The sequence below is a fragment of the Orcinus orca genome, chromosome 12 (assembly GCF_937001465.1).
Source record: "Orcinus orca chromosome 12, mOrcOrc1.1, whole genome shotgun sequence".
NCBI lineage: Eukaryota > Metazoa > Chordata > Mammalia > Artiodactyla > Delphinidae > Orcinus > Orcinus orca.
The window spans coordinates 41,578,338-41,605,447 of NC_064570.1; the positions used below are offsets into that span (position 1 = coordinate 41,578,338).

Here is a 27,110-nt window from a genome sequence, read left to right on the forward strand (position 1 = left end):
GTATGGAAAGGTCATTAACACTTTGTGCCTTTTGTTCTTTATTTTAAAAAGTATATGGGAGATAAGTGAAAAAGTAAGTTCAGCGTGGTAGAAAGCTCTGTTTTAGAGGTTCATGCATCTTCAGGCTTAGAAGTAATTGTAAACTGAGGGTGATAATGTTGAAGAACTAAAATAAAGTAATGGGAATTTTAACAGAATGAGAATAATAATACTGGCTTAAGCCAAACAGCTTTCATTGAGTTTGTTGTTGCTGTTGCTTTAATACTGCAGCTTCATTAGGTTAGCTTCTAGCAAGACAATAATTAAACATTGTCACAGAATCAAATTTTATACCTTTTCCTGACTTATTTTCTTCTTTTCTCATACCTACGTGTGTATGGGGGAGAAGAGTATGTGTGAGAAAGCCAGGCTGAGAAATCTGATTTTGGTTTTAAAAATTTTGTGTTTTCTCAGTTAGGGCTTTAACAACATTTTTATGAATAGTAATTCTCATTTGAACTGATAGATATCACCCCAAGAAAAGTTACTGTTTACACATTTAAGTACTTAGGATTTTTTAACAGCTACATTAACTTACCGTAAAATCTTACTAAAATTCCAATAAGCTGACAGTATCAAGAGTAACTTTCTAGCAAAAAAGAAATAATCACAAATCACTAATCAGTGGCATCCTAGCTAGTGATACTTTATTGACAATAAGTGTGCATGTGTTTGGAAATTTAGTACTTCTGAAAGGGTGTGCCTCATTTAATGCAGTAGTTGTTTTCCTGAAAATTACTGTGTAAATGAAATTTTAGTAAATGGAATGATGTTTTGAACTTCTGAGAACAGAAAAGGATTCCTTCGACAAGCCAGGCATCATTTTCCTGTTTTTTCTAATTTTTTTGTTTATATATTAGATTTACTTAAATCACCACACCTCCAGATTCTAATTCTTAAATCTTGACTGTAATTCTGGAGAAGCTACTTGTTATTTTTAATTTTTAGAATACTTACAGCAGAGTGAACCCAGTCTGCTTCACTCTCTTATGGGTGACTAAAAGCCCTTGCAGCAGCTGCTTATGTGTCCTTAAATGGAGATGATTTTGGCTTCTTCCAAAGAAAGATAAATCCTTTGCTAGAACAAATCTCTTGTTATTTAAAGAATCAACTAAAACTATCAGAAATAACATTCAGCAAAGGCCCTCTGTAAACATTGCTAAGGGAAAATTTTACAACTTAAAAGTAAAACCCCAAATTAAATAAATTGCATGAATGTTTCACAGTTTGCTCAGTGCTATTCAAGCATTTTTTCTTTCAATCATTACATAATGAGGATCTCTTATTATTAACAATTGCCAATGATTACTGAAATACAAAACCTAGGGCCTTGAAATATAACCCTAAAGTGGTTTACAGTAATTTGTCAAAGATGACATAGCTGCTAAGGGACAGACTGAGGGTTTAAATCCAGATCTGTTCAGTTATAATTCTCTGATAGGTTGGCATGCTGTGTGGGGGGAAAGTCATAATCTGGACATGGATTTCAGAGAGTAGTATATGTCAACTAAGGAATTTTAAGATGGAGATAGCTGAATTACTGAAAACTCAAACTATTTTTAGAAAGTCTGCTTTAAGTTCACCTACACATTCATTTGAAAGTGAAGCTTAGGGGATAGATCATTGTAGTTGCACCTCTAGTTCTAAGAAAATAGAATTAGTAATACTTAGTTGTATAAGAAACCTCCACAGACCAAATAAAATATGGCCTAGATATTTCACATGTTGGCAGATTTGCTTAAAAGCATATATAGGCGGGCACACACACCCTTAGAAGGATACTAACAAACTGTGTGTTAGAGTTGGAAAATGGAGATGAAAATTTACTTTTCGGATTGGTGCAAGGGCGGGGAGCTTCTGTGTTTCCCTTTTTCGTTTTGGTTAGCTGCTGCTGCTGCTGAGGATGGTGATCTCTATTATTACTCCAAATGGAGCTCTAGGAAGCGTTACACCTTCGTTTTAGGCTGATTGCCTAAACAGAAAGTTGCTTACCAGGAGCATTGGTGAGCTGCAGTACAGTCAGTAGATTGTTCCTCAAAAATTCCACAGTGAGGGGCCAGAAAGTGGTTTTGGAGACACTTTGTCAGAATCTTCATTTAGAGTCAGACTATAGTCTGAATCCATTTTTGGTCGCATGACCTTATACAAACTTGTCGAAGCTGCCTTATCTGTGGAATGGGTTTGTTGTGAGGATTTAATGAGAAGAAGTATGTATAATGACTATTAGAGATCTTGCAACACGGTGTCCATTTAGTGTTAGCACTTATTTTCCTTTTGAAGATGATTCTTAATCTGCAGTCCATGGATAGAGTTCAGTGCCCTTTGAACTTGGATAGGAAAAATGTTAGACATCTTTATTTTTACTAAACTCTAAATGAGGTTTAGCATTTCTTCAGTTTTGACTGTAGGCCACAAACTGCAGAAGTATTAGCAGTATGTTTGACTGTCAGCCGTTAGCAATCTTAGGTAATTTCATATAGTATAGTTGTTGCAGATAGCTTGAAATACTGCTTACATTCATACCACTTGAAATTACAAAATTAGACCTGCCTGTAAATATATTGTTATTTAATACATTAATAAAGAAGCATAACAGAAACGGAAAATAAAAGAAAAGCAGAAATATTACGACACAAATTTGTTTCTTTTTAAAATATTTATTTCAGTGTAATTTATTTCCTTTCTAATCCTATGTATCTCACTTAATTCTTTCAAGTTTTATTTTATTTTATTTTTTGATATGGACCATTTTTAAAGTCCTTATTGAATTTGTTACAGTATTGATTCTGCTTTACGTTTTGGTTTTTTGGCCGTGAGGCATGTAGGATCTTAGCTCCCCGACCAGGGATGAAACCCGCACCCACTGCATTGGGAGATGAAATCTTAACCACTGGACCGCCAGGGAAGTCCCTAAAGTTTTATTTTAGAACAGTTCTAAATTTACAGACTTATTGCAAATATAGAGAGCTCCTGTATACCCCATACCCAGTGTCCCCTGTTGTTAACACATCCTACATGAGTATGGTACATTTCTCACAGCGGTTATACCAGTGTTGATACTAAAGCCCATACTTTATGCAGATTTCCTGTTTCCCCTGGTGTTCCTTTTCTTGCCCAGGATTCTTTCCAGGACACCAGATTACATTTAGTAGTCGTGCATCCTTTGGTCCACTTGGTTGTGACCGTTTCTTACAGAATGTCCACAGTTGGGATTCGTCTGATGTTTCTCTCATGGCTAGGGCTGGTTAATGTGTTTTTGAGAGGAAGATCAGAGAGGTAAAGTGCCGTTTTCATCACATATCGAGTGTACAAACTATCAGCATGACTTACCGATGTCGTTAACCTTGATCACCTGGCTGAAGTGAAGTATTCGTCAAGTTTCTCCATGGTAAAGTTACTCTTTTCCCTCTCCCTCCTTACTGTACTCTCCAGAAGAAAGTTACTATGCACAGCCCACCCTTACGCTTCACTACCTTAAGAGTGGAGTGTCTATAAAAATTACTTGGCATCCTATGTATTTTATGATATAAAAACATTGAGAACAGGTCAGTAGGCTTTAGCTGTCTGCCAAAAAATGTCCATGGCACAAAAAATTAAGAAGTCCTTTGCTGGGGGTTGTTTCTGTCGTAGTATGGGGCAGCCCTTTGTGGAAAGAAGACTGAGTTCTCAAACAGGCTAAAATCCAGACCTCCTAGTTTGCTTTTTTAGGCACTGCTTTTCCAGCTTTGTCTCGTATCACATTCCCTTGTATCCTGTGCTGTGGCCTTGTACAGCTGCCTGCGGCTTTTTGAACAGGCTGTTGTTCTATTTTAAGCCTCCTCACTTTTTGTAGGAATGTCCCTTACTAACCTTTATTCCCATTAAAGTGCTAGTTTCAATTTATGTCTTCTGTGCAGCCCTCTCTTATGCTATATACTTTTGCATGTTACCCCTATTATTATGTCTCATTTTATTGTGTTTAGTAGTATATCTGCCTAGACTAGATTCCAAGCTACTTGAGAACTATCCAATAACTCTTATGTAACTATAACTATATATAACTTATATAACTCTATAACTATCCAATTTATACCCTCTTTATTCCTTATAGTATAGAACCTGGCTTATAGCAATTCTTCAATATTGGCTGAATGGATGATTGGATGAGTGAGTGAATAAAGGGGGACGAGGAAAGATTGCAAGGTGTTAGTGAATGAGTGATTCTGCAGAAGTAAGTGTTATAAACAGTTAAAAACTTCTCACTTTTAAAGCTCATCATGGGGGAGGAGGAGGATAATTGGGAGAGATTGGGGATAAGAGTACAGTAACTGAGAAAATAAACTTTCTTGTCATTTAAAGGTGATGTAAATATATTTGTAAAGACTGAAGGAGGGTGGAACCATAAGCCCATGCTTCCTGAATTGAGCCTCTAAATTTTTTTTTAATTTTTGTTTTCTTTGCTCATTGGATTCATAATAATTCATGTTACTTTATATACTCTTAATATTGCAAGACCTGCTTTTATTTATGTAATTATTTAGTTTTTATTTTATTTTAATAGTGAAAAATAAAAGCACCTCTAAGATTACCACCTGAACATAAGCTGGGATGTTAATAACTTATACCTAACCACATGGTCTTGCCATGTTCCCCCTATCTTCCCCACCCAAGTAAATGATTATTCTGATTCCTGGGTTAAGTTCTTTACATTTGTTTTTATAGTTTTGTGGCATTTTAAATTATGTATTCCTTAAAAGTTCTTATAATTTTACTTAACTCTATGTAAAGGAAATTGTGATGTATAAAAATCTTTTTTACGCTGAGTATTTAAACTTCAAGTTGTAGTGGTATGTCAGAAGCAAAAGAAGCTTCAAGGTAGACCTTTTTTTTTTCTGGAAACTTTTTGACAAAAAGATAATTTAAGTGGTGACAGAATTAAAGCATTTTAATACTTAAATATATAATACAGCAAAATGCAAGCTGTGAATAAATTTTTGTGATACTTCAAAGATAGGGAGCTTTTTAAGGTTAGACTCCCAAGGATTTTACCTAACTCTTAAGGGTTCTGTTCTATTAAAAGTTTGAGAATTACTGCCTTAAAATTTAAAGCTACCTAAAGAAGGATTAGTTGAAAAAAACATCCAAGAGCAAAAATGATGAGACTAGTAGTCTGAGACTTAGGGGATGGGGAAGTGCCTAAGGTAATAGAGAAGAGAGAATAGGAGTTATTCATCAAGTCGTGGGTAAAAAAGACCAATAATAAAGTAACTTATAAAACTTGATCATTTAGGGAGGTAGATTCGCTTTTAAAATTGACTTGTCAGATACTTGAAGGCTCAAGCATTTTATTTTTCGTAAGTGCTGAACTCTGGACAGATTCTCTTTCCTTATTAAATATCCCAGTTAGCAATGGGGAAGTTTGACATCAAGAGAAGCCAGTTAGTTTAAGGGAGGGGCTTGTCATGTAGGTTTACACAATTTGGGGGAAACGTACAAAATACACTCTAAGTGATGGAAAGAAATGCTATAGCATGTTCTGCGGCTTTTTAAGGAACTTGTCTATCGGTAAACAAGTAATATACAGGTGAAACATTTAACATTTGGAAGTTAACCACTATTGCAAGATAACACTAGGAGGTCAAGAAAATTCAGGATCGAGAGTCAAATTAGCACATATAGTAAGAAGCAATATGATTTCTAAGAGAACTACATATTTTATATGAAAGAAGCTGGCAGAATTGAAGCCAAAATTCTCTCTCTCTCTTTCACACACACACACACACACACACACACACACACACACACAACCAATTTAACAACAAAAAACAACCCTCAGGTCTCCAGATACTTGCTTCAGAACTCTGTAGACCATGATGTTGTTCCTTTGTTAGGAAGATTCTAATCCACTTCAATAATTTGTAGTCCCACCCCATCCCTTATATTCATTATCTTTGTGCTTGGCATCCCAGCAACTGAGCTCCTTGCATTCCCAATCTTTATGATGGCATCATTACTTATTTTGTCATCCAAAATGGAAATTTGAGACTCATCCTTCTTTCTTTCTTCTCCCAGACTCTGGTCCACTAAGAAATCAAATGCAGATTGCCAGTTAGAAATCTGTGTTCACATAGCCTTATCAGCTCTCCTCTGAACTTTTACATATACCTTCTGTCTTGAGCCTCTCCACTTCTTTACCCTGATATCCAAGTTGCCTTCTCAAGGGTAAATTTGGTTCTCACATGCTGAGAACTTTTCTTTATTACCACCATGTCCCTCAAGATTAAAACCCCAAATTTTCCAGTACTGCATACAGAGGTTTTTCCTAATCTGGTGTTGTCATCTATTCCCACCATATTTGACAACTCTGCCGTTTGTGTGTGTTATTTCTTCTATCTGGAATCTATTCCTTACTTTCTTGTTTGGAAAGTACCTTTGGAATGCCTTTATTATTCAAAAATAGGTAGGGAGAAGCCTGTTTTGTTTGTTCTTAATTTTTAATTGCATAAGTAATAAGTGAATATCTCTTAGCAATTCAGGAAACTCAGATTAAGCAGAAGTTAGAGGGGGACTTTATACATTTTGTAGGTATTTTTTCTTTACCATAAATTTCATGAATAGGGACTGATTTATTTTTTCTTTACTCCTCACACTGCTAATCCCTTGGAAATTAAGGTTAATGGATATTTTGAATGTTACTTTGCCATTACAAGTGAGCTTGTAAAAGGATAAGTTAAAGGAAGGTATGGAATACAAATGCAACTGACCAACTGACCCTTGAATTTTCAGCATAGATGCATTCTTGAAAAGGTTATGTAAAATGGATTTTGATATGTAAAATTCATGTTTATCTTATAAAGCAAGTGATGTCCCAGTGGACAAGGTTAATAAGCCCAACTTTCTAATACGTAGACATTGTAACTTTTTATCAGCAGTTTAATGTACTGCGAGTTGTACATTGTTTTGCTATATCTCAGTAATCTGTACTTCCTCCTTAACCCATCTCCAAATTAAAAGCTTATATAGCACAGCAAAAGGATGTGAACATGTCATCATCTGGGGTTTTCATTTGCCCTTGAGTTGGTCAAAGGTGGTGAGTAGGTTCCAGGACCAGCCCTTAGCATTAAGATCAAGAGCATACTTTTGGCAAAGTTTATCAGGCTGTGTTAATGTATTCATTTTTATAGGTTTATTGCTTAGTTAGGGCCATGGATAGTTGAAGAGTTGATTGTTGACTCCAGCATAATATGTTGATTTTTAAAATCTAACTTAAAAACATAAAATATCTAAAAATTCAGTGTTTGGATCATTATGAATCTGTGTGCTGATTGTTTGAGAATCAGAAAATGCTCTTGAGACTTTACACCTGCAAAATAGAAACACAGTATGGTCACTGAAGACTTTCTTTCAAATGTATCTCTAAAATGCAAACTAAAATTAAATTAGTTATGTAGATTATTCAGAGATTTCCTGGGTCTGAAAGAAATGAGGCTGAACCTCAAGAGCTGGAAAGCATGATTTTTATTCAAATGTAAGTTTGTGGATTGATCTTTGAACTCTAATCTTTAGAGTATATACATTTCTTTTTATTATGTATATCATTGCTATAAAAATGATAGTAGAGATTTTTAAGTAATGGTAATTTCAGGGATGGTAGACTTTTGTAGATTGTAAATTTTTAGATTGCTTAATATTTAGCAAATATTGTCAGGTTCTGTGCTGAGTACCAGGAGTTATAAAAGAATAAGGCCAAGCTTATCGTGATGCAGACTGAAGTGGGAAAGGAACCACTGCCGTAAGTACTGTCATAAGTACTGTCACTCTAATTACAATACCTGTCTGTGCTGTTCAAAATAATTTTGGATTGTTTTGAAGGCTGAGAAATATACTTGAGGGATTGTTGTTAGTCATTGTCTTTTTGTTGATTGTGTGCTATGGGCTAGGGATGAACTAGACTCTGGGCATGACAAAAAAGAAAATCTCTAACATTTCTGGTGCTTATACTTTTTAGCAAAATATGTGAAAGGATGTTTAAATTGAACAGCAATCAAGTTGCCCCTCTAAACTCCTCTCAACAATTTTACCCTGAGAAGATTACCCATTGTTGACTCTTGAAATATTTTTTTAAAAAGCAGTAATTTTAACATATGGAAGAATAAAGTATTTAATGGCCCATAATTACACTGTCCGAAAAGAAGTAAGTAGTACATGTATGGTAAGCAAAGTCAGTTAATCCCAACTGATATAAAGTAAAAGCCTCCTCCCTCTCTGCTCACAAAATAACCATCATTAATAATTATTTTTGTATACTTTGAGAAAAATCCTTTCATTTTTAAAATAATGTAGGCAGTGCTTTGGTCCCCAAACACATGTATTATTATATATTTTTCTTTTATCTCTCAATAGTACAATATGATAAAAAACTTGATAAAACATATTTTGGTAATCTGCTTTTAAAAATAAGTGAAATATGTTAGCGCTTATGCTACAGCTCCGTTTTAGTAGAATCTGGTTCTGTAGTCTGGTACATTTGTTATCCTTAAGTAATTATACAAAACCTTTGGAAAATGCTACGTTCTATTTGTTTATAAGTAAAATCCATGATTAAATTTGAAGACTTAAACACCCCCCCACCCCCAATCTTCTAATTGATTTCTTAGGGAAAATGATTTGTTCCTCAATCTTGGATATATCATTTACCCGCTTCACTTTTGCATTATAACTGTAATGAGATCATGTTTCATGCATAGATCATTCCTTTGTTGGCATTTTTAGAAAACATGCTCATGCTAACACAGATTAGACATAAACCAGATTGATTTTTGAGAGGAAAAGTGTCCCTTCCTCCAAAAGAAAATAGTTACATTAATAGTAACTTAGTTGTTTAGCATGGTGAGAATCACTAATATGTTTAGGGTTCTCTTTATTTTCATGTACATGTATTTTTAAGATATAAAATGTAGGATATATTCCTCTCATTAGTTTCTTTTTGTCATTTTTTTAGGGTCTTTTACCCTTGAAGTAACTTGATATATTTGCATTGTTATTTCAGTAAAGCATATTAGGATGGCAAAAATAGCATTATAGAGTTAGTTATAAAGACAAATTGAAGAACTAATGAGATCATTAAAAACTCAGTTCCTTCTTTAAGTTTCAAGAGTTAAGATGCATACTTCTGTTTATAATTAGTCACTCTGATGAAGAGGTTATGGATAGAATTTTTTTATATGATTTGTTTTTATTTTGTTAGAGAAATATGTAGTAATACATTCCGTAAATAACTACATGGGCTTAGTTAAGATACAGATTATTTTTATTAAATGCACATTCTTTTAGTAATAATATAATATGTAAGATACAGATTTTATTTTAATGACAGTTCTTTCAGTAATCATATAGTCCGTGTTTTTCCTTCTCGTTGAATAAAAACTCTAAACTCTGTGTAATTTGTAATTTATTTTCATCTTCATTATTGAGCTTTGTGAACTTACTTCTGGGTGAGGTGTCCTGATCCTTTTACCAAAAAGCACTCATAGAGTATCTCTTCAGATAGACTATTCCAGGAAAGAGAGGAAGATCTGCTGTGTTATTTGACATGTTGTGAGTGGTGAATGAGCTAAGGAACAAAAGCAAATGAAAGAGAGATAACAAACTTGAAGAACTGCAGAGGCTGTATTCTAGTTAAGTGTGGCAGCACTAGATTATCTAAATTTAACAGTATTTGTCCAGGCTGAAGCCAAAGAATTTGGAACTATTTTCAGATGCAAATAGTGAGCTTATTTTAGAAGCATGTTTGACCGTTACATGACATATTTTGGCAACTTTTCATAGCATCTGGGTCTCATCTAAATAGATATGTTTGGGATTGTTGTAGATGCTTGTTTTCCCTATTCAGTTATGAGAGTGGAATTTGCTGTTTACAATAAGAGGTGCCAATATATGTGTTATATCTCTGGGTGGTTGGGCTCTAGATGCAGAAGAGTTATGCTAGTCTACTGGCTAGACTATTTGGCTAGTCTACTGTTTTCTCCTCCAAACCACCATTGCAACAATTGTATCTTATGTATTTTTAGGTAAAACATCTAAATGAGGAGTTCCCTTCCCTCCCTGAGTTTGGTAACTACCAAATATGTATAAAAAATGTTTACTTGTAAAAGTTGTCCTTGTTTTGCTGTACAGATTTTGAAATATTCATTACTTTGATGATGTCCTTTCTGTTCCGTGCTTGAAGTTAGCTCACAGTTATATGCCTTGATAATTATCTTTTAGACTTCATGTTCATGTCTAGTTACAGTTTTATTATTCACAAGCTATAAATATAATATATTCATATGTTTAAATTATATTCTCCTTGATTACTTATATTGGTTATGGTCAAGTAGAAACATGACTGATGACTTGAAATTCTGCCACAAAATGGTATTCCTCTCATGACCAGTTATGATTTTATTGAATAGAAATTCTTAATTGCTTTCTAACTACTTGGGATAAAAATGTGTTACTAATGGTTATGGGGAGAGGTTATTTCAATATGAAATACTTTCTTCTTTTTCATATTTGGAAGCAGCATTGTCCCATCTTAAGAGAAGGCTTCTTTGTTCTTCTTAAGTATTGACAACTCTTAAGAACCAGCTTGTAATTGTTATAGGGGAGGACAAATAATTTTCCCTCGGGCTTCCCTGGTGGCGCAGTGGTTGAGAGTCCGCCTGCCGATGCAGGGGACACGGGTTCGTGCCCCGGTCCGGGAAGATCCCACATGCCGCGGAGCGGCTGGGCCCATGAGCCATGGCTGCTGAGCCTGCGCGTCCGGAGCCCGTGCTCCGCAATGGGAGAGGCCACAACAGTGAGAGGCCCGCGTACTGGTTAAAATAATAATAATAATAATAATAATAATAATTTTCCCTCTACCATTCTTAGTTCTTAGCTGAGACCACTGTAATAAAAGATAGATTACAAGAAAAAAACAAATAGAAGTTTATTAACCTATGTACCTTGTGTACGAAAATGAGGAACTCAGAGAGGTGGCTTTAGAATTCATGATTAAATACCACTCAATTCAGGAAAAGCAGAGGAGGGATGCAGGCCTCTCAGGGGACAATAGACGATTTTTAGGAGAGTTGAATAGGCCCTTAGAAGAATAGATAGGAAAGATGATAACCTCCTGTGGGAAAGTTTGTCTGGGTGCAATGTCTGCTTCTAGTCTCCTTTCCTGTGACAAGAGCCAATCTTCCCAGATTGATGAAACTCCCAGGGAGGGGATTTATGACAGTTGAGTTCCTTTGGGAGGATCTGTCTTTAGGCAGAGAGTGGAGTTCAGAAAAAGCCTCTCCCTGCATTTGCTCGTTTTCAAGTGCCTACAGCTCAAAATAATTAATATGTCATTAATTATGGTGGCGTGTCCTGAACTCCTACAGTCGTATTTTGGGGTAGCATATTGTGCTACCCTTCATTTCCAACTCTGTTTTTGCATTCTTGGTGTACAGTATTTACTTCATCTGGTCATTTATCTCTCAATTATTTGCCTATGTAGGATAGCACTGTAGCGATGAATAGATAGGAAATTATAGCCGAGATAGTGCATTGTATCATCTACAGAGCATCTTTGAGTACTTACATATTCTCCCTCAGCAGGCAAGGCCTTCATTTCCCCTCAGTCCTACTTTGAGATAGAGAGAAAAATAAAGTCTAGGCCCATGGTTAGTATATATTTTGTTTTTGTTGAGTTAGTATTGCATTTTGTGGATGTAGCACAGTTTGTTTATCCATTTATCAGTTAATGGTTTGTTTCCAGTTTTGGGTGATTAAACATTTGCTTTCAGGATTTTGTAGACATACGTTTTCACTTCTTTTGATTAGATACCAAATTCAATTCCCCATTTAATCAGCTTTGCCCCTTCGGAAGTTAGTTGACCAAATGAAATAAGTCAGAGAAAGAAAAATACTGTATGATGTCACTTGTATGTGACATCTAAAAATGCCAAACTCATAGAAACAGAAACTAGAATGGTGGTTACCAGAGGGTAGGGGGTAGGGAAATGGGGAGATGTTGGTCAGAGGATACAAACTTCCAATTTGCTATAAATTATAATAAATATAAAATTTCATCAGTTGTTTCTTTTCTGTATATCTTTAGTAGTACAGCATTGTTTATATAGTATGCAAAATCATAAAGGTACAGTAGCTGCCTTGCTATTTGAGATGTCACAATATGATTTTAATAACTCTTGCTAGGTAATTCAAATTGTGTTCTATAACTTCATTTAGTGTAGCATGCCCTATGGCCTCATTACAAAAGCCTTAAAAGGTAACATGTTTCCGTAATTGTCATTTTCAGTGATAGGTAGATATAAACAGGTTTTTAAAATTATGTGTAACTCCACCTGCAGCATTAGGTTGTGTGTCAGGATTCATTCTCCTTTTTAAACTACTTCTATGAATCAGGATTAAAGTTTCGTAGGAAGACTGCCATGCTGCTGATTTGGTAATTGTTTATTGCGTCTTAATTACAGAGAAAGGCTTCCTTTCCTTTATTCCTGTTTGCTCAATTTTATGGGTCAATTTTTGTTTTCTAAAGGGTTTAGGTTAAGGAAGCTACAAATCAGAAGAATAAAGTTTCATGTTTTGTTTTATGTGTATTCACTGGATGTATCTGGCAAGTACTTCAGCATTCCATCCTGTCGGTGACTCAGGTGCTATAAACCAAGTAGTACTGTTGTTTGCTTTTGTCTTGCAGATCTACTTGTTTCTTCTCTTTATTCCCTCTTTCTTGATGCCGGGAAGTTTTATAAAACAAGAAAAGGCTTTTCCTTCAGTTGTCAGCCATGGGAAAAATTTTAGCAGATGACTGGTGGAAGAATAGAATAGTTAATGTCTTCTTGAAAAGATCATCATCTATTGTCTAGGCACTTGTCTTATTGAAATAGGTACAAGATATGTAAGGTAAAACATAGCTTAAAATATTATCGTATAGGTCATTCCTGATTTGTGTTAATCAGCAGTGGAGGAACCTTTTATAAAGTTTTGGAAGAGGATACCATAGATCCTCAAGCTATCTTAGAAGTTTTTTGCTAGGCATGGTAACAATATACAAAAACCAATATTTAAAATATCTGTAACCTGTTATCAGGATATTAATATATAATTCAATATATAAATAAAATATATATTCACTTTTATTCTACAAAAAAATTAAATATTTAGTATTATAAATTATAGCACAAATGGTTCACCATATCATCCTGATAATTTCCACATCTTATGTTGAGTTTTGGAATTATTGATATGGTCTTTTGTCTTGCTTAGTTTTTACCAGTTTTAATGAATTCCTGTTTGAGCTACAGTTTGACAAAATAAATTTCATGAAATGAGTACCTATTAAACTGATAGTCATTAAGTAACATGGAGTTGCAATAAGCATAGACTTTCTCTTAATATCAACAATATTGTTTATAGTGCTTAATCTTCTCTTGGTTTTTAAGAGCAGTTAGTTTCAAACATATTTTCCAGTTCCTGTAATGCTATGAAATTTGAAATACCTCTTGGTCAACTGGGCCATAGGAGAAAGAGTGAGACAGTGTGGTGCTCTTTTGTTGGGCTGCCTATATTTGAATCCTAGCTCTGCCAACTAAATATAAGCTGGTAGGTAGTGTTGGGGTGGGGGAATTTTGAGGGGCTGACTAGTAGAAACCAACCAATCAGGAAGGATGCCATAAGTAGTGTCTCGAGGGCCCCTTTTTATGCCAGGAAGTAACTCTTTATTTGTTGGATGATGGAAAGTTCTCAGGATTGGGTTTGGGCAGCAGCTAGTGTTCAACCACAGTGAAAGTACTTCAGTACTGCTACAACTAATATATCTGTACTGGTGCATACTGGCCCAGTATCAGCCTGAGCTATATGTTGGGCAAGAGAAAGAGTGAAATTCAAAGACCAGATCTCTGACTAACCTGTCTCTATAACCCTATGTGTCACTTAGACTCCAAATATGTGACCATCTGACAAAGTTATATACCCTGTTATCTAGTTTCTACGCTTCTTAATCTGATCACCTTGTGCTGTCTTTGTGCTGCCTGAAACATCCTGTCCTAGTATTACTTGACAATCATCTTAATTTAAAGGTTTAACCTAGGACTAGTTGATGTCACCCAGTTAGTGGTTATTCAGAAGTAGGTCTTGTCAGTAGCATCTTTGGAAAACAAAGGATAAAAAATATTGCTGCACATTTGATTCTCCTAAAGTTGCTTTGTGGTGTTTATATAGCATCTCTTAGCTTGCCAAGGAATTTATTTTCCTATTTGATTTACCAGTTGTATTGGAAATTCACTAGTTTCCTAGAGCTACCATAACAAAGGACACAAACAAGGTAGCCTAAACAACAGATATTTATTGTCTCACAGTGTTGGAGGTTAGAAGTCCAAAATCAAGGTGTCAGCAAAGTTAGTTCCTTCTGAGGGCTGTGAAGAAAAATCTGTTTCAGGCCTGTTTCTAGTGGTTTTCTGGCAATCTTGTTGTGTTCCTTTGCTTGTAGATGTATCACTCCAATCTCTTGTTTTCATCTTCGCATGGTGTTCTCTCTGTATCTCTTTACATAGTCTTCTGTGTGCATGTCTGCGTTCAGATTTCCCCTTTTACATCAGTCTCATGACTTCATCTTGACTATATCTGTGAAGTCCCTATTTCCAAATGAGGCTACATTCTGAGGTATTAGGGGCTAGGACTTCAACATCTTTTTGAAGGGACACAGTTCAATAAGTACCACCAGTATTAAAATTTTGATTTTGTTTCAGTGATAGAAATTTGAGGATATCTGCTGTATTGGGTTTTGTTATTATCTGTTTTAAATATCTTAAATTTTTCTTAAAGTCTAAATCGAATTTTTTCTTAATGATATATAATAAACACTGGAGACCAGTAATCATCTAGATTATCTGCTTAATAGTCATTTTCTATGGATATATTTACTACATCATGAAAATATTTTAGCTTTTGAAATTTCAGTGTAATTAAAGGTTGATGTGATGAATGACAATTTGAAGTCTGAATGCTACAGATACTATTTTTATTCCCTTGTGAAAACCCTTCTGGTAATGCTTGTACAGTCTAGCCTTGGTATGTTCTTTTATTGTACTCCTTCCTTAGGCAATGATTAATTACTTATTTCCAGAAAGCTTCCACAAAGTAATGAGAACAGGATCTTACATATAGTATTATAATAATGTTCTCTTGTCACCAATTCTTCATTAGATTTGTACATTTACTTTAGAACTTCCTTGAAATTCTTCAAGTTATATTGTATTCACAGGTGTGATTTAAGATGGTTTTTTAAAAAAATCAAATGGACAGTTCTCTATTTTTTTTTAAATGAAAATCACTGGGAAAATACAAGGTGACATATAAATATTCCCTTTAGCCACTTTTAGTATACTAATCGTTTAAACATGTTTGTGCAGGTTTTGACTGGATCATCTCGTCAAAGTTATTCACCTCCTGGCTATCAAGATTTCAATAAGTGGGAATCAGTGCTGAAAATAAAAGAAGGACTACTAAGGCAGAAAGAAATTGTAATTGATCGGTGAGTCTTTTTTTTTAATTACTAAATATTTCAGGCATGCCGAAATGTAGATTAATAAAACAAATATCTTTGTACCCACTGCTTAGAGTTTAAGAAATAGAACCTTACAAGTACACTGATGTCTCATGTCTGTCCATCCCCAATCCCAGTACTTTTAAGAACCACTATCAGAACTGAGGGTCAGTTGGTTTATCTGCCTATCTATCTATCTATGTATCTGTCTATCTGTGTCTGTTTTCTACCATCTTCTTATTTATATTAGGGTAACTCATTATTTGGAAACTCCTCTCCATCTTTTTTGTACATGTAACAAGTTAGCTGCAATGCTGATGAACTATCAAAGCTAGTGTCTTTGTGTTTTATACTTGGGAACTATCAAATTGGAAAGCTACTTTAAAGTGGTAGCTTCCTTTAACTAATGTATGTTAGATCTGATAGCACAGAAAGCATGAAAATCATGAATGTTTAAAATTAAATGACCTACAGATAAGAATTTTGAAAATTTTGGGAGACATTTCCAAAATTTTGCCTATTTCAGTACCAAAGCTCTGAAAACAAATTTCTTTAAACTTGATAGTCTCCTGATTATTCTCAGCAAAAAACCTTAATATTACTTAATTATTTATGATCTATATTGGTTCTACATCATTTATGTATACTTTTGGGATAGTTAAACATGTTGCATATCATGGTAATTGGGAACTAGTTTGAGGAGGCATTTTTTCTTAATCAGTGCTAGTTACTACTTATTTTCATATGCTTATATGGGATAAAGTAGTAGATATTTTAACCTTAAAATTAAATCCTAATTCAAATCTTTAAATATATTTAATAGTTGAAATTTCAAAAGATTTTGCTTAGAAACTTAGCAGTGTTAAGCAAGATCTGCTGGGAAGTAAACTAGAGCATAGACATCTGGGCTTCCTTATTCTCCACTATGTTCTCAACATCTTGAACAGAACCTGGCACGTAGTACATGTACTTAGTGCTTGATACTTCCATGTTTGATAAATGAATGAAGATTGTAAGAGATAGTTATAATTGATTTTATGAAAAGGCTATTTTAAAATATTAGATACTTCTAGTACAAGTGAATTTTATGTATAAATAATTATAAACCCTGTTGGATATATATTTTGAACACTTAAATAATTTAACTCATTGTATAGACTTGAAATTAATACTGTTTTTAAACACACCAAAATTCAGACTTTCATTAATATGAATAGATTTGCCCTCAATCAGAATCACTTGGCTTTTATTATTTTTTAAACACCATTATACCATTCTATTGGGTATAAGTTAATAAGTGTCTTAGTTCATTTGGGCTGCTATAATAAAATACCATAGACTGGGTAGCTTATAGACAACAAACATTTATTTTTCCCACTTCTGGAGTCTGGGAAGTCCCAAGGCACCGGCAGATTCAATGTCTGGTGAGAGCCAACCTCCTGATTCATAGATGGCCGTCTTCTTGCTGTAACCTCCCATGATGAAAGGGGCAAGGGAGCTCTCTGGAGCTTCTTTTGTAATGGCACTAATTGCATTCATGAGGATTCTGTCCTCATGACCTAGTCACCTCCCAAAGGCCCTCTACCCCCTATACCACACATTGGGCATTAGGATTTAATGTGTGAATTTGGAGGGCGGGTGCATGTCACAACATTCAGTCTATGGCAGTAAGAAATGCAGATAATTATTGATGTAATCTATTAAAATATATTTATATTTGTCAATTCTGTATATATAGATGGATACTAAGGAAATAATCCAAAATCATTCAAGTTGCTCAGTTGGCCAATTCTGTTATTTAATTAAAAAAATTTTTTTTATTGAAGTATAGTTGATTTACAATGTTGTGTTAGTTTCAGGTATACAGCAAAGTGATTCAGTTTTATTTATATATATATATATATATATATACACTTTTTCAGATTCATTTTCCATATAGGTTATTATAAAATATTGAGTATAGTTCTCTGTGCTATACAGTAGGTTCTTGTTGTTTATCTATTTTATATATAGTAGTGTGTGTATTTACTCCCAAGTTTCTAATTTATCCCTTTCCCCCATCTTTCCCCTTTGGTAGCCATAAGTTTGTTTTCTATGTCTGTGAGTCTGTTTCTGTTTTGTAAATAAGTTCATTTGTATTATTTTTTTTAGATTCCACATGTAAGTGATATCATATTTATTTGTCTTTGTCTGACTTACTTCACTTCGTATAATAATCTCTAGGTCCATCCATGTTGCTGCAGATGTCATTATTTCGTTCTTTTTATGGCTGAGTAATATTCCATGGTATATATGTACCACACCTTCTTTATCCATTCATCTGTCAGTGGGCATTTAGGTTGTTTCCGTGTCTTGGCTGTTGTAAATAGTGCTGCAATGAACATTGGGGTGCATGTGTCTTTTCAGGTTATGGTTTTCTCTGGATATATACCCAGGATAGGATTGCAGGATCATATGGTAGCTCTCTATTTTTAGCTTTTTAAGGAACCTTCATACTGTTATCCATGATGACTGTACCAATTTACATGCCCACCAACAGTGTAGGAGGGTTCCCTTTTCTCCACACCCTTTCCAGCCTTTATTATTTGTAGACTTTTTGATAATGGCCATTCTGACTGGTCTGAGGTGGTATCTCATTGTAGTTTTGATTTGCATTTCTCTAATGATTAGCAGCGTTGAGCATCTTTTCATGTATCTTTTGGCCATCTGTATGTCTTCTTTGGAGAATTGTCTATTTAGGTCTTCTGCCCATTTTTGGCCGATTCTTTATCTAGTCTCATTTATGGATCTATGGTGGCCACATTGTCAAGTAGGAGTTGGCTGGCCTAGGCTAGCCTTATCTGGATGGTCCTTATGCTCCATGGGGGTCTGTCATCCTCCAGTATGCTAACCAGGGTTTGTTCATAGGGTGAAGTTCAAAGAGAAAATGAAGCACACACGTTCTCTTGGAGCTTAGGCTCAGAACTGGCACAAAGTCCCTATGGAGAATCTCTGTACCCTTAGTTTAATTTCTCTGTGAACCTAAAACTTCTCTAAAAAATAAAGTCTGCTTAAAAAAAAAAATCACTTCCACTATGTTCTTATTGGTCACAAGGCCAGGAGACTTCACCTGTGGACAGTAGGAACAGCAAAATCACATCAAAAAGGAGTATGAGTAATACAGGGAAGGGAATACTTGTGGATGTTTTTGTAAACAATCTACCACACCCAGTGTCTTAAATAATCTTTGATATTTTACATGCTTATTATAAAGTTTTTGATGATTAATGCATTTGATATTATATAAAACAGAGGAAGAAAAAGTAGCAACTCCTGTTTCTAAAGCAACATGACCAGAATTTAAAAGTAAAAATGTTTGGGCTTCCCTGGTGGCGCAGTGGTTGGGAGTCCACCTGCCGATGCAGGGGACATGGTTTTGTGCCCCGGTCCGGGAAGATCCCACATGCCGCGGAGCGACTGGGCCCGTGAGCCGTGGCCACTGAGCCTGCGTGTCCGAAGCCTGTGCTCCGCAATGGGAGAGGCCACAGCAGTGAGAGGCCCGCGTACCACCAAAAAAAAAAAAAAAAAAAGTAAAAATGTTCATATATAAAGATCTTTATAACACATATAGTGATGAAAATTAGAACAAAATTATAGTATATCTTTTTTCCAGGAACCAGATTAGACTAATGGCCTTTAAAATGGTGATAACACATGCAGAGACTATTTCAGAGACAGAATTGACAGGATTTAGTTTCTTCCTGGATGGAACTGAGAGTAAAGATGCTGAACTTTTCTACTTTGGAATACAGTGTGGGTGATGATACCTTTTAAGTCACTTAACTAAAAATTGTATGCTGGATATTATTCCTGAAAATATCAAGTTATTCATGATTGCATGAGAAAAACGTGGGGTTTTTTTTTTGCAATGCATATAGCTTTCGTAGATTTTGGATAATTAGGTCAAAACAGATAAATGTTAAGGAAAAATAACTGCTATAGAAACTGTTCTTCTTATGGTTACCAGTGGGGAAGAGTCGGGTGCGGGGAGGGATAGATTGGGAGTTTGGGATTGACATGTACACACTGCTATATTTAAAATAGATAACCAACAAGGACCTACTGTATAGCACAGGTAATTCTGCTCAGTATTCTGTAATAACGTAAATGGAAAAAGAATTTGAAAATGAATAGATACATGTATATGTATAACTGAATCACTTTGCTGTACACCTGAAACTAACATAACATTGTTAATCAACTATACTCCAATATAAAGTAAAAAAATTTTTTTAATTAAAAAGAAAAAGAAACTTCTTAAATGTTCCCCATCTTGTGAGACAAAGCAAATAGGTTAATTTCAAAAACAACTCAGAAAAAAAAGGAAGAAACCTGGTTTCTAATGCTTTATATTGGACACTAACCATTTAGGTAATTCTGAATAGGGTACTTGACCTTTTGCATATTGATCTTCTCATCTGCCTGGGTACAAGGAGTTTCACCACTTAAGCAAAAAATGAGGTTTTTGAAGATCACTCTTCTAGGCAACTCTCCTCTCCCACCTAGTTGTACAGCATGAGGATTAAATGAATAAATGTATGTAAAAAGCACTAATACTGTCTGATGCATAGTGCCCATCAGCAAACAGTAGCCACATTATACATGTTTTGTATATGTAATAGTTATGTTTACGTACTTGTCTTTCCTCAGTCGACTTTGATCTCTTCACAGAAGAGACAGTTTCATGTACATTTTATTACTCATAGTAGGTACTCACTAAATATTCATGCAGAGCAAATAGCCTCATTTTAATGAAAAAGAGGTTAAGGTTGTTGGTTAACCTATGCTGTTGCTGATACTAGTAGTTCATATGATGATTTACACTTAGAAATTGCATAGCTTGTGCCGCTGAATTGAACAGATAAAATATAGGGGTAAGTCAGTGCACAGGAGCCAGATTCAGAGAGGAAACCCTATACCCTCTGTGGTCATGGCTGAGTTAATGCTATTAGTAAATGATACTGGCAGTATAGAGGAGAATTCTCATTTTGTCATTACTTGCAATTTACAATATAGTATCTACAAATCTTCTTAAGATCTTGTCCAACAATAGAGAATCTGACTAGCCATTGTTTCTGGTTCTTGGAAAGGAGACTGTAAATCTTTAGAATGTCTTTTTTATTCATGAGCCCTGGAACACACCTGCATTTATGCTAATGAGGTGATTCTTGGGCCCTGGATAGCAGCTTCAGCTATTTACCATAGAGACCAACCCTGTGATCAGAGGGTTGGGACTTTTGAGCCAGTCCAACCTCCAGGGAGAGGAGGAGGCTGGAGATTGAGTTCAGTGATTTAATCAATCTTGCCCACACAATGAAATTCTATAATAAAAACTCTGGGAACTCTCCAGATTTGTAGCCATTTGGTTAGAAGTGTGGATGGTCTGGGGATCCCACTTGAGTCTGGCATCTGAAGTGAGGCTTTCTTGTTGGGGATCATGCCCTTAAAGCTGTGGAGTCTGATGCTAACTTAAGGTGTTTAGTGTCAGAATCAAATTTCGCACAGTGTAGCAGTTGGCCTTGAAACAAAATAGATTCAGAAATTGATTTTATAAAGCTATATACTTAGGTGTAAACAACCAAAATAGATAGAAACAAACTATTGAAACTGTATTTAAATACTCAGATAAGCTGATAAAAATAACGAAATCTTACTTCAACACTTGTGATGGAGAATAAATATGACTCTTGCATTATGGGGTCCGTCTCAAAGTAAAAGATGTTCTGCAAATTGCTATGAGCAAACTGTCATATGTTAATTGATCATATCTGTGAAGTTGGAATTTTAATAACTTTTAATAACCATGATATGTACACTTAGGCCTTGCTTTAGAAATATTATAAGTCCTAGCTTCTAAAGCAGATGAGTTAGAAGGACATTTAATATGAATTCCATTAAAAAAAAATCCACACTATACCAAATAATCCACCACTGATTTTAAAAGTTTACCTAGCAAAATTATAATGCGATTTTACTTCCACATGTAATTAAATGAGAGACATATACATTGCTGAAGGCTCAAATGATAGCATTTTTTAGTAATAAAATATTTTAAAATTAAGGTACAGACTTTTTTTTTAGACATACTATTATGCAATAGATTACAGTATAATGTAAATATAACTTTTATATGCACTGGGAAAGCAAAAAATTCGTGTGACTGGCTTTCTTGCAATATTCAGTTTATTGCCACGGTCTGGAACCAAACCTGCAATATCTCCAAGGTCTGCCTTTAAATGTAAAAGCATCCTTTTAATATACTTTGGGAGTATTTTCAGGCTATACTCCCTTAACGCATTTACCGTTCTTCCTCTGACTACTCTTAGGATTTTCTCTTTATCACTGATTTTAAGTCATTTGATTAGGATGTTCCTTGGTTTAGTTTTCTTTTTGTTATTTGTGCTTTGGGTTCTTTGGTCTTCTTGGATCTGTGGGTGTGTCATTCTCAGCAGATTTGGAAAAAATTTGGCCAGTTTTCTACAAATACTTTTTCTTGCTCATTCCTCCTCCCCTCACCTCCCCTATAGGGATTCTAATTACACATATATTTGGCCTTTTAAAGAAATCCACAACTCATTGATTCTCTGAGTTTTTGTTTTGTTTGTTTTGTTTCATCTATTTGTCTTTTTTTTCTGTTTCTTTTTGGATCATTTCTATTGATATGTCTTCAAATTCCCTAATCTTTTCTTCTGCAAATTCTAATCTGCCCTAATCCCATTCAGGATAATATTTATGTCTTCCATGTCTCTGCTTAACATATTATGTCTTTCTTCTAGTTTCTTGAACATATGAAAATAGTTACAATAATTGATTTCGTGTCCTTCACTATTAATTCTGTCATTTGTGTCAGTTCTAGCTCACTTTCAGTTGATTGGCTGTTCACCTTATTGTGGGTCATATTTTCCTGCTTCTTTGAGATGCCAGGCATTATGAATTTTAACTTGTTTTGGATGTTACATATTTTTGTATTCTTTTTTTAATTAATTTATTTTGTTTATTTTTATTTTTGGCTGCGTTGGGTCTTGTTGCTGCACGCGGGCTTTCTCTAGTTGTGGCGAGCAGGGGCTACTCTTTGTTGCGGTGCACGGGCTTCTCGTTGCGGTGGCTTCTCCTGTTGTGGAGCATGGGCTCTAGGTGTGCGGGCTTCAGTAGTTGCGGCACTCGGGCTCAGTGGTTGTGGCGTGCGGGCTGTAGAGCGCAGCTTCCATAGTTGTGGCACACGGGCTTAGTTGCTCCGGGGCATGTGGGATCTTCCTGGACCAGGGCTGGAACCCGTGTCCCCTGCATTGGCAGACGGATTCTTAACCACTTTGCCACCAGGGAAGCCGTTATTTTTGTATTCTTGCACTTTGTTCTGAGCCCCAAATTGCCCTCAGTTGGAAATTGCTGCTAACTGATACCCTGTAAATTATGAAGTTTTGGCATTTGGGAACAGGCACAATTCCGGGCCCGATGTGAGCCTCAGGCACTGTTTCTTCTAATCTTTTTGGCTAACATATCCCCCACCCCCACCCCATAACGCCCCCTCCCCACTTAAAGTAGTTTCTTCACGCATTCGTTAGTTAACACTCAACTGAATACTCAAGGGTGGCTCTGCACTGTGAACTCTAGCTGCCTTGGTTTCTCCAGATTACCAGCTTTGTTTTTTCAACTCAGAGAGGTCACTTTCCCTGTTCAGAGGCTAAGGCTTAAAACGCTAATCTCTGGCAATCTTAGGACTCATAGAATTTGTTGTCCACCTCCCAGAAGTCACGGTGATTGCCTGTTGTCCAGTGTCTTGAGAGTCTTTCTTACCTGTATTTTGTTCCATTTTGTAATTATGTCAAGGGGAAGGGCAAAACTGGTTCCTGTTACTCCATCTTGGCTGGAAGAGGAAGTTTAGTTTTCTTTGTAAAGTTTTACATTATTTGAAAAGTACCATGTGAGTAATCTCTCCTAACCTATCTGTTTCCTGTTTGATATTTTCTGTGTGGATGTTCATAAAGGATAGCATATCTGAAAAACAAATAAAAACAGCTCTGAATAGAATAAGCTCTTTGATGCAGTCTGAACTTGCTCCAAAAGTTATTTTGTAAGTAATTTTGGAAAACATCAAGCTATTTGTTTACCCACGTGTATCCTTATTATTCCTTGAAAGCACATGCTCTTGCTCTCTTTTGCTCTCACTCTCTCTCTTATAACCTTAGCATGAGACTTGTTATTAAATTTTTGAAGATTAATGATAATACATATAAAGGTCTTAGCATGTTGCCTGGCACATAATGGTTTTCAAATGTTTAAGGATACATAGTCACAAAAGTTAAATAATTTGATTAAAATAAGCTATGGGGCTTCCCTGGTGGCACAGTGGTTGAGAGTCCGCCTGCCGATGCAAGGGACACGGGTTCGTGCCCCGGTCCGGGAAGATCCCACATTCCACGGAGCGGCTGGGCCCGTGAGCCATGGCCTCTGGGCCTGCGCATCCAGAGCCTGTGCTCCGCAATGGGAGAGGCCACAACAGTGAGAGGCCCGCGTACAGCAAAAAAAAAAAAAAAAAAAAAAAAAAAAAAAAAAAAAAAAAGCTATGATCCACTGAGGAAATACTTGAACTTCAGTGTGCCTGGTTCCAGCATGAGGTTATATTAAAATGAAATTTCAGAGCTATCCAGAGATGCAAATCTGCCACCATGTGAGTTCTCCATCGTTGGTGATGTTTATGTGTAGACCATACAACCTGGATGTTGTAGATAAGATGCAGGCATAGTACAGCAGTTGAGCTAGATGATATTTATAAAAATACCTCTCACCCCGACAATGAAATTTTCAGAAGCTTCAATTGGTATTAAGTGTTGAACAGAATTTGGACGAATGGAAATAATAATATTAAGGTAAAGACATTCCAGACTGAGATTGAAACGGTTTTTATGTTAGGCAACAAGAAGAAAGAGAGCAAAGCATGACTTTGTTCGAATCTACAAAAGATTCGAATCTACAATCTACAAAAGATTATGTTCTTTAAAGTGTCAGAAGTACTCTACAGTATAAACTTTTTCTGTATTTAACATATCTCATGGTACTGTGGTTTAAAAAGATTTCCTATTATGAGTTTTAAGATTGATCATACTTTTAACTCTTATGCCAAATTAGAATACTGAAAGTTCTGCTTTTAATTATCACTTAGAAAAGTATATTTTTTGTAATGTGGTACCTCAACTTATGTTTTGCAGGCAGAAGCAACAAATTACCCACCTGCATGAAAGAATAAGGGATAATGAATTACGAGCACAACATGCCATGTTAGGACATTACGTAAATTGTGAGGATTCTTATGTGGCTAGTTTGCAGGTAAGATTATAAAGGATTTTGTAGTCAATTTATTAGTAAAACATGTAAATTATATACTAAGCTTGAAAGATTAGGACATTTTTTGGAGTTAATAATCTGTTCACATGGTTCATATTTATATGTGTAGTGAAAGATGTCCAAGTGCTGTTTTCCATCTGTCCAGTTCACACCCTTTCCCCACACGAACAGGAGCTACTATTAACAGTTTCTAGTGTACCCTTCCAGAGTTGACTTATATCACAACAAACACATATAAATGTATTTTATCCTCCTACCTTCACAAAAAGTATCAAAATAAATACAGTATTCAACACCTTGCTTCTTTCCCTTAATATTATATAAAATTATATAAAATACAGTGATTATTTTCATATCATTACATAGGCAGCATCCCTTTCCTTTGCTTTTACAGCTGCTTGATGGAGACAGCATAATTTATTCAACCTGTCTCTACTTGTCAAAATGTGGGTTGTTTCTAGTTTGGGACTATTATACATAATCTTATAAAAGTGAAACGCTGTACTCATTAAACAGTAACTCACCATTTCACTTCCCGACCCCTGGCAACTACTATTCTACTTCATGTCTCTATAATTTTTATTACTCCAGGTATCTCATGTTAAGTGGAATTATACAGTATTTGTCTTTTTTGTGACTAGCATATTTCACTTAGCATAATATCCTCAAGGTTCATCTGTGTTGTAGCATGTGTCAGAATTTCCTTCCTTTTTAAGGCTGAATAATATCCCATTTTATGTATACCACATTTTGCTTTTCCCCTCATCTTTCAATGGACACTTGGGCTGAATCCACATTTTAGCTATAGTGAATAATGCTGCTATGAACATTTTTTATATTATTTATTTGGGTGTACAAATATCTCTTTGAGACCCTGCTTTCATTTCTTTTGAGTATATACCCAGAAATGGAATTGCTGGATCATATGGTAATTCTGTTTAAATTTTTGAGGAACTGCCACACTGTTTTACCACAGTGGAGGTACCATTTTGCATTCCCACCAATAGTGTACAAGTGTTCTAGTTTCTCCACATTGTCACCAACACTTGTTATTTTCTGGGTTTTGATAGTAACCAACCTGATGATATCTCATTGTAATTTTGATTTGCATTTTCCTAATGATTAATGATGTTGAGCATCTTCATGTGCTTATTGGCTACTTCTGTATCTTCTTTGGAGAAAGGTCTATTCAAGTCCTTTGCACATTTTTAAATTGGACTTTTTGGTTTTTTCTTTATTGAGTTTTAGAGATTCTCTATTCTGGATATTAATCCTTTGTCAGATATATGATTTGCAAATATTTTTTCTCATTCTGTGGGTTGCCTTCTTATTCTGTTGATAGTCCTTTGTGTCTTTTCATGCACGAGATTTTTAAATTTTCACGAAGTCCGATTTGTCTACTTTTCTTTTATTGCCTGTGTCTTTGGTGTCGTAACCAAGCAATCATTAACCAAATCCAGTGTCATGAAGCTTTTGCCACATATTTTCTTCTAAGAGTTTTATAGTTTTAGGTCTTAGATCCCTTACAACTTAATTCTTGTATATGGTGTTAGGTAAGGGTCCAACTTCATTCTTTTTGCATGTGGATATCCAGTTTTCCCAGCATCATTTGTTGAAAAGACAATCTTTTCCCCATTGAATTGTCTTGGTACCTTGTCAAAAGTCATTTGACCATATATGTGAGGGTTTATTTCTGGGTTCTCTATTCTGTTCCATCGGTCTATATATGTCTCTCCTTATGCCAGAACCACACTGTTTTGATTACTGTAGCTTTGTAGAAAGTTTTGAAATCACAGAGTGTAAGTCCTCCTCTGTCCCCCTTTTTCAAGATTGTTTTGGTTATTTGTAGTCCCTTGAGATTCTATATGAATTTTAGGGTGGGTTTTTCTATTTATGCAAAAAATATGTTATTGGGATTTTGACAGGGATTGCATTTGAAACTATAGATCACTTTGAGTAGTATTGACATCTTAACAATATAAGTTTTTCAGTCCATGAGCATGGGCTATATTTCCATTTAGTTGGGTCATCTTCAGTTTCTTTCAGCAGTGTTTTTTAGTTTTCATTGTACAATTCTTTTATTTCTTTGGCTAAATTACATCTTAAGTATTTTATTCTTCTTGATACTATTGTA

General features: G+C 35.3%; 1 protein-coding gene across 2 annotated transcripts in view; it reads left to right on the forward strand.

Moving 5' to 3' along the window:
* Window positions 1-27,110, forward strand: part of CEP85L (centrosomal protein 85 like) — a 155,859-nt gene that overhangs the window by 73,682 nt on the left and 55,067 nt on the right. For both annotated transcript variants that reach the window (XM_049695512.1, XM_004264674.3), the window contains exons 4-5: window positions 15,462-15,583; window positions 24,841-24,958. In XM_049695512.1, the coding sequence (XP_049551469.1) occupies window positions 15,462-15,583; window positions 24,841-24,958 (240 nt within the window). The remainder of the gene's footprint in view (window positions 1-15,461; window positions 15,584-24,840; window positions 24,959-27,110) is intronic.